This window comes from Lampris incognitus, chromosome 18, assembly GCF_029633865.1.
Source record: "Lampris incognitus isolate fLamInc1 chromosome 18, fLamInc1.hap2, whole genome shotgun sequence".
Taxonomy (NCBI): Eukaryota; Metazoa; Chordata; class Actinopteri; order Lampriformes; family Lampridae; genus Lampris; species Lampris incognitus.
In genome coordinates this window covers 10,216,106-10,234,122 of record NC_079228.1, presented here as the reverse complement: position 1 = coordinate 10,234,122, position 18,017 = coordinate 10,216,106, and the positions used below count along the sequence as shown (strand labels likewise).

Sequence of the window (18,017 nt, the reverse complement as noted above, 5' to 3'; positions counted from 1 at the left end):
ACTTGTTTCTTACTTTCAGCAAAAGGCAAGATGAAAAATTCAGTTTTAAAATATCACCTGCTGACACTGACTGCATAGTCCAGTCCATCTGTGTGTGTGTGTGTGTGTGTGTGTGTGTGTGTGTGTGTGTGTGCGTGAACTTAACACACCTCCTTGTATTATCACATTCTTTCCCTTCCCGGAAAAGAGTGAATGCAGTAGGAGGTGGAGAACCCGGAGCAGCCTGAAAGTCGGGCCTACAGTGTTCTCTGTCCTCAGCTCACATCAGACTGACATGGTTTGCTTTTTTTGGGAAGTCAGAAAAGTTATATTATTAGCTTCTGAAGTAATTAACGTGTACAGAAGAGAAAACTAGGGTATGGTTAGGGACTTAGTCATTACACCTTTTGCCAAATGTTCATTTAGGAGAAGAAATGACAGGAAACTTCCAGACCACAGCCGGCACAACTAAACGTGCTCTGTTTTCTGCCCATACCCCAGAACAGGGACACTTTGCCAATTAAAAGCCTAAATCTGTGATTTCCCTGATCCGTATCTCCCCCTGGCAGTGAGGACTACCAAACCAGGTGCCGCAGCCATTGTCGTCTGTGTGCCGGCGGCTCAGCGGGACACGGTTCCACCCTCGTAAACATGGTATCCGTGGCACCACCGCTACCACAGTCTAATCCTATCATAAACTACACAGAAGCACATAAGAACATTGTTGTACTGCAACACTGGTGGCAGAATTGGCAGGTTAGCTGCTCAACAGAAGCGCTGTTACCGAAATCTTGGATTTCCGCTATAAAAATAGTATCTGACTTGTTCTGCGTGTTCCCCGGATAGCATCCGGATGTGGGCCACTTCAGGTAATGACGCGGCACTGATGGCCTTCTTCTGGCCCTGACAAAATAGATGTGAGCCTGAAGTGGCCCACATGTATAATAGCAAATGTGGACCAAATGTGCCAAAAAAAATATGGGCCTTTTTTTTTGGCAAAGATGCGGTGCTCTGGGCAACATGCGATCTGGATGTGACCCTGAAGTGGCCCCGTGTGGTAAATGGTAAATATGGCCCAAATAGCACTAAAGAAAACCCCTATGCCTGGGGTATGGGGGTTTTGGATAGAGGTAGTACCTTTCGCAGCCTGGTAGCTGATCCTGCTCTGCCGGATAACAGGCGCACTGGTCCTCGTCCGTCTCCTAACTCTCGTGTCTGGCTCCTAGTGCCATACCCCGGGCAATGGCCTCAGCTGGCCGGCTAAACGGCGTGAGGGGGTGGTGGCAATACCGCATCACTAGACGACAGGCTTCTCTCAGAAGTCACCGGCTAAGGCGGAAGAACTCTTTAGGGTCAAGGGCCAAGTGTTTGGGACTAAGGCGTGCCTCGGGATGAGGAGTTTGGCGTTGGTCAACAGTTTGGAGAGGATTGAGCCCCAGGCCAAACTCTCTTTGCCCAAGACACACTAATGATGAAAACCTCAACTACTCCCATACCGGATCGGTCGACGCTCGGGTCATCAAGGGCCCCGCCTTCTGCTCTTCATCGGGGCGGAGGCGGAAAGTGTGCTCCCGATGAACAATCTTCAGGGACGATACAAGCGTGCCGGCTTAACAGGGGGCAGTTGAGGACGGACAGAGATGGCGAGGACCGGTTGCGGATTCAACAGCGGTGCCCCGACGACCTCTGGAGAGGTTACGGGATAGGTGAGGTGAGGGGTGAAGACTGCCTGACAGATGGATGGACAGAATACGCTGTCGTCTCAGGCTCGTTCACATTCTGTCCGTCTCATTCACTTCCCGCTGTGAGCCCTGTGGGCCCGTCTTCAGATTTTATCGAAAAAGCACCAGCCCGATGGACTTCACCCTTGTGTAGTCCACCCATTGTGCACACCGCCCTTGTCTTAAGGGTCATTTTATGAACCGCCTTCATTAAACCTCTAAATTAAAGCAACTTCATTTAATCTTAAACCCCAGACCTATTTTGCACGCAGAAACAAACCTGTTCTGCTCTCCAGCTCCTGCTGCATTCACTCTTTTCCTGGAGGGGAAAGCATGTGATCATGCAAGGAGGCGCGTTAAGTTCACGTGCACGCGCACACGCACACACACACACACACACACACACACTGGACTGGACTACGGAGTCAGTGTGAGCAGGTGGCATTTTAAACAGCCATCACAACCTGCGTGACTGTCTTGGTTTTCCCTCCTCACAGTGCAGAAAGACTCGTTTAATCAGTGGACGCCACTTGATTCATTACAACACACCCGTCACTCTTGTTTTCTTTACTAAAGTAGAGATTTATGATTATTATTATCATCATCATCATCATCATCATCATTATTATTATTATTGTTTAAGGTAGCAAGAGATAGCACTTGTATAGCGTAAGGAAGTAGCAGAAAATAGTTTTTGTCGTAGGGTCAAACGTGACCCTAAGAAAATATGGAAATATGAACAAAAACAATGTTTCCCTTTTTTCTAATCCTGGGGTCACTCTAGGAAAAGTCATCACATTTCAGGTTGAAAAACGATCATTTAGAGTCTCTTCTCTGCTGTTACACACTGTTATGGCTCATTTGTGGACCCGTAGACAACAGGAGGGTTAACATGACCAAACTTGTTCATGCTGAGGGGGTACATTTGTTTACTTAGTTATGCATTTCTAAAATTAGAAGAAATATTTGCATTTTTAGTTGCGAAGCACCTGACGAACCTGGCTTCTTACTCGCTCTCGAGTTGACATTTACAGAGTTTGAGAGTGAGTAGACGGTACAGCATCTGTGTAGACTTGAGGTGGCGGTGGTGGTGGGGGATTGGGACCCCTCCCAAAAAAGTTTGTGAGTGGATATAGATATACATGCTGTCATAAGATGTTGACGATTTTGTGTGTTTTTTTTTAAATTTACTTCATAAACGTCATTTCACTCCCACCCCATCACCAGGTGTTGTCCATGTGGCTTCATTTGAGGTAGGGTCTGTGGCGCACCGTAAAACCCCGTGCCCCCCCCCCACAGGAGGGGGCGTGGGCCATTTCGCAATGGAGGTGCGGTTATAGCGACGCCCCCAAAATTAAAAAAAAAATTATTACAAGCGCGCACGCAACAATTAAGTGACTTACAGTAAGAAGATCAATTAGTGTGTAAATTACTAATAAGACACGTTAGCCCCTAGCTAACGGGTCTGACCCTTTAGTCGAGCGGTTAGGGATGTCGCCTTGTGGTGCAGTACACCCCGTATCGAATCCCGCACCGGGCAAGAAAATAACCGGTTACATTGGTGGCAGCGGTGGGATCCGGAAGTGTCCAGATCCTCAGAAGTCTCTTCAGAGCGCGGGAATAACAAAGCGCGATGGCGCGCTTCCGGGGAGGGTGACGACTGTAAACTACTAATAAGACACGTTAGCCCCTAGCTAACAGGTCTGACCCTTTAGCCGAGCGGTTAGTGACGTCGCCTTGTGGTGCAGTACACCCCGTATCGAATCCCGCACCGGGCAAGAAAATAACCGGTTACAAGTGTATCGCAAGATGGCTAAAATAGTAGTTAGCGTTAGCTTCCGAGTACTCAACTTGGAATAAAGCCCATCACACAACCCACGTGACGCTAGCCAACGTACAGCTCTGCGACGGAGCAAAGAACAACCGGTGCCATGGCAACGGGCAAAAACAAACGGTAGCCGCTCAGCCTGGCCCAGCGCAGAGCGAACACACAACTCTAACGGACCGTAGGATGCTCTAGAAACGCCGTCGTCGACAGAGGCGCAAGTACGACATTCTCTACTGCTAATCTTTAATAACTTGCGGACCGCAACCTCAGTTCGAACAATTCAACTCGACCGAGCCAGTGCGTCACAACTTCAACTGCTTGCTTTACGTCTTTTCCGTAAACCTTTTGTATTTGTGCGGCAGAGACTGTCGTAAAAATGTCGCGCTTACTGCGGCAACTACAGCCACGATTGGTGTCGCTCATACGCAGCGTCATCACCTTTGAACTGCTCAAACAAATCCGTCTTTTACTTACAAGTTTTGAAGTGTTTCTGACGTGTCAGCTTGCTTTTCCGGGTCGCTGGCTGGCTAAAAAAAAACATGATTCGGATGAGTTAACGTAAAGGAGCATCTGTTACACAATGTCACTGTTAAGCTTCCAGTCAGGGTGTGATGTAACACTGTCTTTATGCATGCTCAGTAATGTATAAGGAAAGAATAATTAGACAATATGGAGTTGTCAGGTAATGGGGTTTCAGTTGATGGATGAATTATGGTGCATCGCTTTTTGATTCTTTGTGCGATGTGCAGAACTGTAGCAACTACAGAGGTATAAAGTTGATCAGCCACAGCATGAAGATATGGGAAAGAGTGATAGAAGCTAGGTTAAGAGGAGAGGTGATGATCAGCGAGCAGCAGTATGGTTTCATGCCATGAAAGAGCACCACAGATGCGATGTTTGCTTTGAGAATGTTGATGGAGAAGTATAGAGGAGGCCAGAAGGAGTTACGTTGTGTCTTTGTGGATTTAGAGAAAGCATATGACAGGGTGCTGAGAGGAGGTGTGGTATTGTATGAGGAAGTCAGGAGTTGCAGAGAAGTATGTAGGAGTGGTGCAGGATATGTATGAGGGAAGTGTGACAATGGTGAGCTGTGCGGTAGGAATGACAGATGGGTTCAAGTTGGAGGTGGCGTTACATCAAGGATCTGCTCTAATTCCTTTCTTGTTTGCAATGGTGATGGACAGGTTGACGGACGAGATCAGGCAGGAGTCTCCGTGGACTAGGATGTTCGCGGATGACATTGTGATCTGTAGCAAGAGTAGGGTGCGGGTTGAGGAGAGCCTGGAGAGGTGGAGGTATGCAGTGGAGAGAAGAGGAATGAAAGTCAGTAGGAGCAAGACAGAATACCTATGCGTGAATGAGAGGGAGGACAGTGGAATGGTCAGGACGCAAGGAGTGGAGGTGATGAAGGCTTATGAGTTTAAATACTTGGGGTCAACTGTCCAAAGTAACGGGGAGTGCAGGAGAGAGGTGAAGAAGAGAGTGCAGGCAGGGTGGAGTGGGTGGAGAAGAGTGTCAGGAGTGGTTTGTGACAGAAGGGTACCAGCAAGAGTTAAAGGGAAGGTTTACAAGATGGTTGTGAGACCAGCTATGTTATATGGTTTGGAGACAGTGGCACTGATGAAAAGACAGGAGGCGGAGCTGGAGGTGGCGGAGTTGAAGATGATGAGATTTTCACTGGGATATATGTAACAAAACAGAATTTTTATGCAGTAACTTTTAACAATGCAAACGGGAGCGAGATCTCTTATTAAAATACAATAAATGACACTTGTGAAACAGATGTAATTAGAGAAAAAAGTCCTGTTACCCTTTATAGTTTAGGTAGATAAAGGTCTCAGTCACATTTGAGTAAAATATTCCTATTTCTATAAATGTCACAGGATCTTTTTTTAAAGCTATTTTATTTTCACGGACCCCTTGCAATTACACCACGGACCACTAGGGGTCCGCGGACCCCCGGTTGAGAAACACTGGTCCAGACGGACTGATTCAACTTCCTTTGAATGTTCAACTTTGGCTACTCGGCTGAAACAGTGCGGTCGGTAGGAGACCTACTTCCGGTTACAAACTGTGGACCACCATCCCGTGTGTGGTGTCGTTCACATCAAAAGTTACCGAATAATCCTGCCCCGCATGTGGGACCCTCAGATGCCGGTGTTGGCGGAGCGGCAGGGGGGGGGTGGGACCGGCAGACAAGACGTCCTCCATCAGCGGACGCCTGTGAGCGACCGGGCCGTCGCTCGACCAATCACGGCGGCCGTGGGCGTGGCGTATGGGAAGTGGGCGTGCGGGCGCCGATGGCAGTCTCCTCCGCGCCGGAGTCTTCATAAGGCGCTCCGTCCGGGCCAATGGGCGAGGCTCGCGTTAATCCCAGCCCGGCGAAACCCGTCCGTCTTCCATGTCCTGAAGGGCTCGACTCTCTCGCGTTCACCGGGGACGGAGCGCTTTTGCAAAGCCGGGAGAGATGATCGACGGCCTCAACTTGCCCCGCGCGACTTCTGGTTTGGTGACGTCGAAGTAGAAGAAAGACGACGACGACAAACTTCCCGACGGCGCAGCGTTTGACAATCGGGAGAGACAACCCCGCGTTATCCCAAGTTCACCCGAGGTCCAAGTCCAGCTCCCGGGAATTCCCCCCCTACTCCCCCTTTTTCCCCCCCTTCTTTTTCCCCCAAGAGTATTTTGGACGTCTCGTCGCGGCGTTCGTCATGGCCTCCGGTGAGGAGTCGGAGCAGAGTCGGCGGTTCTGCGTCTTGTCTTGGGATCAGGTGCAGCGTCTGGACTCCATCCTCGGGGAGAGCGTCCCTATTCACGGACGTGGAAACTTCCCGACGCTCTCCGTTCAGCCGCGCCAGATCGTCCAGGTCAGGTTACCTCGCGCAGTTTTCCACACACACACACGCGCACGCACACACGCGCACGCACGCACGGCTGTCAATCAAACCATCCAGAGTATGAAGGGCTGTCAGGGTTATGACGAGAAAAGTTATGCTGAGCTCCGTAGAGTTGTATATGTCGTGTTCATCACGACTTTAAAATGTTTCCCACTTCCACGTCTGTCAGGCTATGACGCTTTAAGACGCCATATAAAGCGATGGATGAAGGTACAGATGTCTCTCTCTCTCTCTCTCTCTCTCTCTCTCTCTCTCTCTCTCTCTCTCTCTCTCTCTCTCTCTCTCTCTCTCTCTCTCAAAAGAGAAAGGGTCCAGCCAGGCACTAACAACGAGGACACACACTCCCAGACAGCTTGAGGGTGCGGGGGGGGGGGGGCGGGGGGTCACAGAATTACATGTTTTTCCTTTGCACAGTTTTATACGTGTTTTATAAATGTACAGGTCGTGGAAAAACCAGTGCTGCACGTTAAAACCCACCCGTAGTGGCACACTTCAGCAGTTGGGCTGATTATAGTTCAAAGACATTTGATCACTCATACTCCACACACCAGACATAAGCCCTGGATGAGCTAACACAATGACTGCAATTTTCCACTAGCTCACTAATGTCTCGCACCACAGTCATTTCACAGGTCTCATGAAAGCGAGGCAGAGATAATTGGCATGCTTTTTTGGCCCTATAGGATAACAATTTGAAGGAATGGCTCGTGATATTTCCATAGTGGGTTTTTTTTTCCTCCTCAATATCTCTGCTTGTAATCTAGGCTCATGCTGCAAAAGAGTGATTCATATGTTCTGTTCTTGTCATTCACCCCCCCCCCCACCCCCACCCCACCACCCACACACATTTAGATTTATCACACATGTAAGTCTTCAAGATATGTCAGATATTGTCTTTCACTCCTTGTGAAAAACAGAGGCCCTTAATGTTTTCTTTCCACCAAACTCAGGATTTTCTTAAGCACTTTAGGAGCCCCCCTCTCATTGGCGTGTGTTTGCTTTAAAGCCACATTTAAATAACATCTGCTTGGGGTATGGCGGTGGATGCGCCTAGGGAATAATGAAGGGGAGAGCCTGCTGTTTCTCAGCCTCCGCTTCTGTCCAACTCAATAAATGCCTGCAGAAGTTCTCAGAATGCGTAATGACTGTACCTAATCCTGCGTGAGGAAATAAGACTGTACGCTGCTGATGACATATACACCCAGTGGCGTTATACTTCCATAATGACAACCGGAGATTTGAAAAATAGTTGAGTTTGTGTATCATAAATTACATAATAGACTGAGTGGGTTTATATATGGGGTGGGGGGGGGGTGGAGGTATGTATGGAGGCCAAAGTGTTTTCGTTGGCCCCAGAAAAGGGTTGTCTCTTATTCCAGCTCTGTGGGCATAAAGAGTTGAAATTCCACAGAGGCAATGTTGTTGTGTCTAGAGTACATATTTTAGACTGGTCCCTTTCTGCTCTTGGCAGACTCGTTTCACCATTGTGTGATTCCTGGAAGAGGGCTCTGCTTTCCGGGGTGGTAGCAAATGGCCTGGATTTGGAGCAGAATATTAGAAAGTGGATTAGTCCCACCAGTAGCAGTGGGCTTGTGGGTCAGGCTCGACAAGGTATCAGTGTGGTAAGCAAAGACTGGTCGCCCGACGCCCCGGCATCCCTTTGCCAGATTGTAAACCAAGACTTCAGACGGGCTATTGTTGAGAATGAGCCACACGCTGACACCACCGGCTCCCTGCCTCCATAGAGCATATCAACTGTTTGGGGTCATTCGGTCTAGCCCGTTCACAAAGGGTTTAATCAGCTCCTGTTCGTCTCTAATCAAAAAATTATATTAGTTAAGTTCTAATTTCTGTTGTTCCTTTTCTAAAGCGGCAGTAGGCAACTTTTTTGCTTTAACTTATCATTATGAAGTAAATGTTAACTGCATAGTGTAATGGTTATAGCATAATGACACCATCTTTGTTTAGTTTGGTTCCCTATAAGACTCGCTTTTAGGTTTATAGGCAACCACGTCTGCCACCGGACCGGGTACGATCTCGCGGGGAAACGAAGGCTCGATTTACGGCTCAAAGGAAGTATGTCAACTATTGCGCAACCGAAATAGGAAGAGGATAGCACTTTTGTTGTCCTCGGAAGCTATCGGTAGCTATCCCCAGTAGCAGAAGTGGCGGACAATCGAACAACTAAAGTGACCGTGGAAACTCTATCCGGCAAGAGAAAAAGAACCCAGTTGACGGAGGAGGCAAATGAGGTGAAGAGGGAGAGTGATAGAAACGGAGGTAAAACAAGAGTGAACCTCAGACAGGCATTCACTCGATGGAGAGCGCTCCGGTGTTGTATCTAACTCTTTTTTTCCCCATCGGTATCTATTTCCCCCTAGCCAGACGAAGGCGTTTGCTTGGAAACAGGTTAGCTATCAGTTACGATTAGCTTAAGGTAAGTGTTAGGTCAAGTTTAGGGTTAGGTTGAGGTTAAGTTTAGGGTTTGGTCGAATTTATTTTAAGGTTAGAGTTAGGTTGCGGTTAGGTTAAGTTAATCAAAATTTGGCTAGGGAGAAACAGATATTGATGGGGAAACAGCGTTTGATACAACACCTGGGACTTGAGCGGGCTCTGCACCGAGTTTCAGTTGGCATTCTTTCTAGTGGATCAGTAAGTAGCACAACCTGCCCACTCGTTAATACTACCAGATGTTTTACTCTGCCTTTATCAGAGCACTGAGCTCGGGGTTCCTTGTTCAAATTGGGATTCTTACGGTTGTTTCTTGATTTGGACAGCAACCAGGCTGCTAGTAAACGGAAACCGATCCGGTTATCTTGCAACAGAGGCACAAACGACAAAAGCGCTTGGAAATGCTACGGGGGGGAGTTGAAAAGTTGTCTACAGCGGCTTTAAGTAGGCTCAGTCCATTTGATGACTTAAGAAGCTGAATTCCATATTCTGGATGTTTTGTTATACTGTTGTTTTGCTGTTATGAGTTGATCGTTATAGAGTGATCCAGGTGATAAAGGAATCCCAGCTCCCTTGGAATTGATACTGATGAAACAGCCACCCACCCCCACCCCCCCTCCCTTTCACTCCCTAAGTAATGACCTCTCTGTCTGTGCGGTTGGCGAAAAGCGCACAGGTGAACTGACCACCCGTGCTTAGGAAATTCGAGGGAGCCTTTCAAATATGAGGAAAAGCCATCACCGTCATCGGTAGTCCTGCCTGCCAAGCTACTGTACGACTGACTGACTGGGTTAGTTTTGGACTGGATACAGAGGTCAGGGACTTGTAATTTCTCATTCCCTGTCGCCGTTTCCTTGGCAGAGTGGACGGCCTGTCTCTGTGCCCGGAGCGTTCTCATCGGCGTCTTGGGAGGGAGGGAGGGAGGGAGGGAGGGGAGTATGGGTTCGCAAATGGTGGGGTCATTTTGGAACCGCCATAATAAAACACACTCAGGCTGCGGTGCACATTTAAAGACTTAGGAATAAATGAGACTGGGGAAGGAGAGCGAGAAATAGACCGTGTGTGTCGCCAAGGCGTTGTCAGCACCAGACATTCTGGTGTGTTTGCGGTACTTTTTATACGGCTTTTTTCTTGAATTTATTTTGCTCAGCGTCGGCCGGAAGTGTTTCCCCCCTCGCTCGGTTCACCAGGTGCTCCGCGTGTCACGTTGGTAATGTGCAAGCTTGTTTTACAAGTGGTGAGGGGGAACGCGTGGGCTTTGGTGGAGCCATGCTCGCTAACACGCTCCTTTGCCAGGACCCCCAGGCAGGGCAGATGGGCTGGTCTTGTTAAATGGAACCAAGTGTGAGGAAGAGGAGGGCCAATATACAGCAAGGGGGGTTTCTCTTGAATGAGCTCGTTGAGAGACACGGCAATATCCAGTGCCTGAACTAATACTACTTTAAAGCACACCTCTTATTTTCTTCAAGCTTGCGTTGATCTTTTTGCTCAGTGCTAACCTTGTTGAGTCGCCTGCCATATCCAAGCTGTTGCTCACGAAGCCGTTTAGGTGGCGTTTACCTCCTCGGAGGCTGTTATAAGTATGTTATGTGGACGATAACATAACATGCATGGTTGGAAAATGAGTAATAATCCTGTTTTCAGTCTGCTGTTTGTCCTTTATATCTGTTTTTCTTCCTTGAACATCTGGTTTATGAGTTGGTAGAGGAAAAATCACTGGAAAATCAAGACATTAACTGCGTTTGTGGGAAAATCTATTCCCAGCTGTGGCAATGCTTATAAAGGACTGCTTTCAAAATGACTTTTCTAGATGCTGACCTTCAGTTTAACTTTTGAACCCCTTTTCGTCCTGATAAATTCTTTAATACGGGTGTCTTTTTCATCGACACTTTGCTCTTATATATTTTCACCGTTGGAGGGATTACTGGAACAAAGCAAGGGAGCTTTAATTCAAGTGACAGTGAAACAACATTAGAGGAAGACTATGCAACATAAAGGTGCTTTCCAGTCTACACCTTTCTCTCTTGTTTTCAGGACACGAGTAAATTACTTGACCCGTGTCTCCAGAGTTACCAACTGTGGAGTGATGAGGACAGGGGGAGGAAATTAAAGGCATTGAGTGAGCCAAGGCCTTTTTGATAATAGCTGCTCAAACATCAATATATTGGAAGAAACCTATAAGCACACAATTATATTTGTTATAAGGCACTAATATCTGCTCCTTCACGGCGAAAGGAGCCAGTTGAGGTGGTTCGGGCATCTGATTAGGACGCCTCCCGGGCGCCTTCCTTTGGAGGTTTACCGAGCACGGCCAACTGGGAGGAGACCCCGGGGTAGACCCAGAACTCGCTGGAGGGACTACATGTCCAATCTGGCCTGGGAACGCCTTGGGATCCCCCAGGAGGAGCTGGAGGGCGTTGCTGGGGACAGAGACGTCTGGAGTGCCCTACTTAGCTTGCTGCCACCGTGACCCGACCCCGGAGAGGCGGCTGAAGATGAATGAATGAGTTAGCCAAGGCCTTTCTGATAATAGCTGATCAAACATCAATATAATGGAAGGAAATGATAAGCATAGAATTATACTTATTATAAGACACTAATATTCGAAACGCAGCATATCCTTCAGCACATATGAGAACGGTTGAGATGCGATGTAGAAAAAGTTGATGTCTTACATTGGGAAATCTGACCTTTGCAAAAATAAATCTGTCAGCTAGATAACTGTGTGAATAGACTAAATAGCGGACGGGATGAAAGAAATTCCCAACGGTTCAGCACTAGTTTGCAGACGACTGTGTTTTGGGTGTCTTTTACAGAATTGGCTCCAGCTGATTGTCTTTCTCTTCTCCGTGTCTTCTGGAAAAGGCAACAGACGGCGGCTGTGAACATTTCACTTGTTTGTAGCTCAGTGCTTTTCCGCCAGTATCACAGCAGTGTCGTGTGCCTCGCAGGGATCACACGAATCTCTCCCTCACCGAGCTGTACCCACAGGAGAGAACAGGCACATGATTATCCAAAATATGGACGCGGCTCCACGTTTATGAGTTCGTAGCAGAAGTAATTGTCCTTTCATGTTTTCTGTTCTGCTTGGCTGGGTTGGGGTTACCCGAGTTAAAACTCTCGAGCCTCTCGGAAAAGACAGGCGCCGACTTGCCATCCTCCACTTATCTTTGTGTTATCGCGCTCCCTTCATACGTGGAACATCGTTTAAGTATGCTGACTCTGGCTTCCAGATTTCTATACGAGACAAAGAAAGAGACCTGCCCGGGAGACACACTTAGTTCTCGAGTCTTAATTTCACGCGTCTTCCCCCACATTTGCCACGGTCAAATGAGAGAATCCCCTGACTGGAGGGTGACAGTTTCTGTGCACCGTAGGAGCCGGTGTCTTATCTCCACCTCCCCATGTGGCCCCGAGGAACACGAAGTGGATGCCTCCCTGGGACAGGGTCTCCACTTTACCAGGATTCCCCTCAAGCTCTGATTTTCAGCCACCATCAAACTTTATCGCTAACGTGAAAACCATCAGAACCCTGCATCCTGATGCAGTTAAAATTATTTTGACTTTGCGTGATCTCACTGTATTAATTCCTTTAAAAACAACATTTCTAATGTGTGGACGACTATACACACACGCACACACACGCGCCCTTTATTAATAACTTGTTTTGATACGGACACAAAACCTTTGCGGTCAGCTTTAAAATCTACTGGTTGAAAAATAAAACCTGTTGCTGGCTACCAAAAAGTACACCAAGTTGACAGCTAAGCAACTAAGTAGACAAAAAAAAGTGCATTCGATCAAACCCAACAGAGTTTTAACTCACTTAATGCCTCATAATACATGTTCTCCCCAAAGTAGAATTGCAGTAATTGTTGAATACACGGTATTTCATTATTTACACGTAGCAACGGAAGAATGAGCTACACTATTCTTGAGCTACGCAGAACTTCGAACCAAAAGTGAAACGAATAAAGGAGACTTTGCAGTGCAAACCCACCCTTTTTTCCCCCCTGTGTGAACGACTGTACTGTAGCCTCTTGTATTCACTTGTAGGCGCTGGGCTGAGTACCTGCTGTGTAAGGGAGCCTCCTCGCATCGTATGACATTACCATATCAAAAGAAACTCCTTTCCGACTTGTTCTTACTTGTACTTCCAGCGTGGAGCTGCTGGGATTGTTATCTTGGTGGATACAGATCACTCAACTATCTCTTGTCTGTCTCTTTATCTTCCAGGTGGTCAGGGCACGGCTGGAGGAGCGGGGCGTGGTGGTGCGAGACGTGAAGCTGAACGGCTCGGCGGCCAGCCATGTGCTCCACCAGGACAACGGCCTGGGCTATAAAGACCTGGACCTGATCTTCGGCCTGCGCCTGTCTGACGACAAAACCTTTCGGCTGGTGAAGGACGTGGTGCTGGACTGCTTAGTGGACTTTCTGCCGGAGGGCGTGTGCAGGGAGCGCATCACAGCCTTGGCCCTAAAAGAGGCTTACGTCCAGAAACTCGTGAAGGTGTGCAACGACACGGACCGCTGGAGCCTGATCTCGCTGTCCAACAACACCGGCAAGAACGTGGAGCTGAAGTTTGTGGACACCCTGCGGCGGCAGTTTGAGTTCAGCGTTGACTCCTTCCAGATCACTCTAGACTCCCTGTTGCTCTTTGACCGCTGCTCGGAGACGGCCATGTCAGAGACCTTCCACCCGACGGTGCAGGGCGAGAGCATGTACGGGGACTTTGGGGAGGCCCTGAGCCACCTTTGCACCAAGACTATTGCGACCCGCAGCCCAGAGGAGATCCGCGGAGGCGGGCTGCTCAAGTACTGCCACCTGCTGGTGCGGGGATTCCAGCCAGCCTCGGAGGCTCAGATGAAGCAGATGCAGCGCTACATGTGCTCGCGCTTCTTCATCGACTTCCCTGACATAAGCGAGCAGCAGAGGAAACTGGAGGCTTACCTGCAGAACCACTTCGCCGGCATGGAGCACAAGCGCTACGAGTGCCTGGTGACGCTGAGGCGAGTGGTGGACGAGAGCACCGTGTGTCTGATGGGTCACGAGCGCAGACAGACGCTGGCGCTCATTTCCGCTCTGGCGCTGCGGGTGATGGCGGAGCAGAACGCCATCCCCGCCCTGTCCAACATCACCTGCTACTATCAGCCCGCGCCGTACGTCAGAGACGTCAACTTCAGTAATTATTACGTGGCACAAGTTCAGTCGCCCGTGGCGGCATGCTGCAACTCTTATCGAACATGGCTGCCCTGCAGCTGAGAAATGAGGTTTTTTTTGGGAAAGTGGCATGTCTGTAAAGTTTGTTTTTCTTTCTTTTCTTTAGTTTTCACCTTACGTTGATGTGAGCTAAGCAGCTCAGTAGAGTGCTTAGTACTTCTGTAGCAATGTTGCTTGCTTGGTTGGAGGCCTGCTGTGGATGGAAAGCGTTTTGAAATATTGTATCTTTTTTTGCCAAATCTTCCATTGAAATTGTTCCACTAAATTATGTTGATAAATACTGCTGTAGATCTCATTCGAGCCGTTATTAGATACTTTTTTTTCCCTGTTGTCGTTTCATAACCAGCGTGCTGATGTATGGGAAAATATGAAGGGTTGATATATGATAGAGGACCTATTTAAGCGCCGCTTTTATTTTGTTTTTGTTTTTTTTGTGTGCCAGCTTGTAAGGGTCCGTGTGATAATGTAAATAAGCGATAAGAAAGCAGAAAAGTGTATTCTGTTCTATCTGTGGTTTCAACTCAACGTCTCGTTTGGAGACGAAAGGACCAAAGAATTAACTTCTTGTATAGTATGACTGTATGTGGTTCCAAGTGCCTGAAACCCAACCAGCATCTTTTTACTAGTCGCTATGTAAAAGCTGTTTTGGAATCTTTTTCATTCAGGTTACTGTAAATTCTATATCCAGGGTCAGGGTATTTTGTTTTTAAAACTCATTAAAAGATGTCAAAAACCAAAAGATACTGTGTAGTTGTCTTTCTTGCCACATTCTGTCAGGTTCTTTTCTTGCTTCATCACGGTAGACCGGTTCTCCCCGTTGGCTGCAATGTTCCGTCCATCCAAACCGCTGATCCTAGGGTCACGGGGATGCTGGAGCCTATCCCAGCAGTCATTGGGCGGCAGGCGGGGAGACACCCTGGACAGGCCGCCAGTCCATCACAGGGCCGACACACATTCACACCTAGGGACAATTTAGTACGGCCCGTTCACCTGACCTACATGTCTTTGGACTGTGGGAGGAAACCCACACAGACACTCTACGACCCGAGTCCACCCCCAAGGTTGGACTACCCCGGGGGCTCGAACCCAGGACCTTCTTGCGGTGAGGCGACCGTGCCGAGCACTGCGCCGCCCGGCTGCAAAGTTAAAAAGCCAAATTTCAGAGGTGCTAGTATTTTGCGACCCTCGATCAGATCACTTTGTATTTCCAGCCGTGCAATCCTCTCACAACAGAAACAAAGATGTCAACGGCAACACCTGAACACCTGTATTGCGTTGAAACAAAAAATACGTGATCACAGACACGACGGAAGGCGAGAGAAAGTTGTTTTTTTTTTTTTACATTGCAGGGAATGGGGAGGATGCACCCTCACCCTTCTATGACAAAGCGCAAGTACGTCATCCATTTCTTGTGTGAGACAAAGATCTATGGCAGCAAAACGCTGACGTAAGCAGTTCTCAGCCCCAAGCGAGGGTATTCAAGTTCGGAGGCGGTGGGGATGTGAACTAAGAGTTGGCCTCCACTGATCGAGCTCTCTTTCTCTGGCACGGATGTTCTGTCTTAGATTCTATAGGGCTTTCTTTCTCACATCCTCTCTCTCTCTCTCTCTCTCTCTCTCTCTCTCTCTCACATGCTTAAAAGCATTGAAAGCATTTTATCTGCCAGACACTAACTAGTCCGGCACAATCGCCGTCTTGTGTGAGCTCTTGTGTGTTTCCAGGGGAAACGCACTGCCCCCGTGTTGCGGTCCTATACATCAACCGTCCCATTCTGGCAGCGAGCACTTCCAACAAGGGCTTTCCTTGCACCCTCTCCCCCCCCCCCACCCAACCACCCCACCGCCCACCCACGCCACTTCATTCAGTAGGACGAGATTGTTATTGCTGGTCATGGATGAGCTTTTTTCAGTGTGTTTTGGCTGGGGTGGGGTTGGGGGTGGGGGTGGCAGGCTGACGTCTAGGCGGTGAAATGGCTTTTCAGCACGAGCGGTGTAGCACTCCGACGTCCCTCTTCCTCAATAACACTGCACGACTCCTGAACTGTTCAGTATTTTAGTCACCCGAGACCAACACCACCACCAGGCTGACTGGACCATGATGTTGACCATATTTTACTTTTGGATGGGGGATGAGGCCTCGCGAGCCAGAGAGCGTGAAATGGAAACGGGAAAAGATCAATTTGCCGACAGTTGTGGCTTAAGCAGACAGAACTAAACGTTCTACGACTCCAAGTGTGGACATATAAACAGCGCCTTCGCATGTTGAATCACTTCTTCGGCAGAAGTTTATCGAGCGGGAAAGAGCCTGTCAGAGCGATACGAGGCCGGGATGAAAGGGCGGCAGGGGATTTCTCCCCCCCCTCTCTCCGGAATAGCTGTCGAATAGTCACCCCTGACGGCACCCGCAGATTTCCACTGCCGTAAACGCAACAGCACAAAACCCGTAGCTGAGGCGGAACTTGTCGCGCGCTCGGAAAACACGGATGATTTCTGGGGCCTGCTGGGCCAGACCCCCATGACTCACGGGGAGCCGAGTGATACGAGTCCATGGGAAATGTGGAATGGTAATTAGCGCAATGTAGCGAGGCCTGACAGCCCCTCGAACTCTCGTGCTGCCAACAGCAGATCCCCCGAAGGGCAGATATGAGCAAGCCGTCTGTCATTTAAATGAGGGAACAAGTAATCCGGACGAATTTGATCCTCCGCTCACTATCGCGGCTCGTACTTTTCCACAGAGTTCACTGGCTCTGCTCCGTAACAGCGGTTCTGTCTGGTCTGGTTTGTCTTTTCCACTCGCCGTGTGTGGCCCTCGGAGCTTGACGTGACCCACTGCCGTTATTTTTCTCTTTTCTGCTGCGGTGGATGATCTCCCATCCAGCTGTTTCGATCCGAGGGCTGACAGCTCTCTCCCGTGTCCTGCTGCTCAGGCCAGGAGTGCCGTAGCCTTGTGCATTAGCCGATAAGCTTGGAGGAACGTCTTAGTTATGGACGACGGGTCACGCCGGCGGGAATAGAAGAAGGGACGAAGAGGATTTTAAAGCCAAGGAAGCTCGCCCTTCGCTAAGGTGACTTGTCAAGGAAACTGCATGAGCGAATGAAACAACACATTTCTCAGTTAGAAGTGACATAGGCAGGCGTCTGTCCTGTTGCCTACCAACACGGGAATCGCCGGTTCGAACCCCCGTGTTACCTCCGGCTCGGTCTGGCGTCCCTACAGACACAATTGGCCGTGTCTGCGGGTGGGAAGCCGGATGTGGGTATGTGTCCTGGTCGCTGCGCTAGCGCCTCCCCTGGTCGGTCGGGGCGCCTGTTAACGGGGGAGGGGGGCGGGGAGCTGGGGGGAATAGCGTGATCCTCTCACGCGCCACGTCCCCCCGGCGAAACTCCTCACTGTCCGGTGAAAAGAAGCGGCTGGCGACTCCACGTGTATGGGAGGAGGCACGCGGTAGTCTGCAGCCCTCCCCGGATCGGCAGAGGCGGTGGAGCAGCAGCGACCGGGACGTCTCGGAAGAGTGGGGTAATTGGCCATTTGGGGGAGAAAAAGGGCGGAAAATGCCCCCCCCCCCGAAAAAAAAAGTGACATAGGCAGCTTAATCGTTAGAAACAGAGGCCAGTCAGCTGAACCCTTTGCCAAGGACGCATGCTCATTTATATTGCGTAATTGTAGGGGGAGTTGTGGTTATTAGAGTAGTTCTGTTAGGAAAAGATATTAAACATGTTTATAATGAGAGTTGGAAAGTGGACTTATCAAAAGGCATATTCCCCTACCAGAGAACAAAGTGGGACCCTTGTCTTCCGAGCTTCAAACACCCCCCCCCCAAAAATGACGTTCAATGAAAGTACCACGTGTCCAAATTCCACAGTCGCGAAATTACAAAAGAAAAAAACAAAACAAAAAAAAACAAAACAAATAAAATGTCCT

General features: G+C 48.9%; 1 protein-coding gene across 1 annotated transcript; it reads left to right on the top strand.

Moving 5' to 3' along the window:
- Positions 1-5,875: 5,875 nt before the first annotated feature.
- On the top strand, positions 5,876-14,835 carry tent5bb (terminal nucleotidyltransferase 5Bb). Its single transcript, XM_056298221.1, has 2 exons — positions 5,876-6,395; positions 13,113-14,835. The coding sequence occupies exons 1-2, from the start codon at positions 6,240-6,242 to the stop codon at positions 14,136-14,138; spliced, it is 1,182 nt and encodes a 393-aa protein (XP_056154196.1). The 5' UTR covers positions 5,876-6,239; the 3' UTR covers positions 14,139-14,835.
- Positions 14,836-18,017: the final 3,182 nt, after the last annotated feature.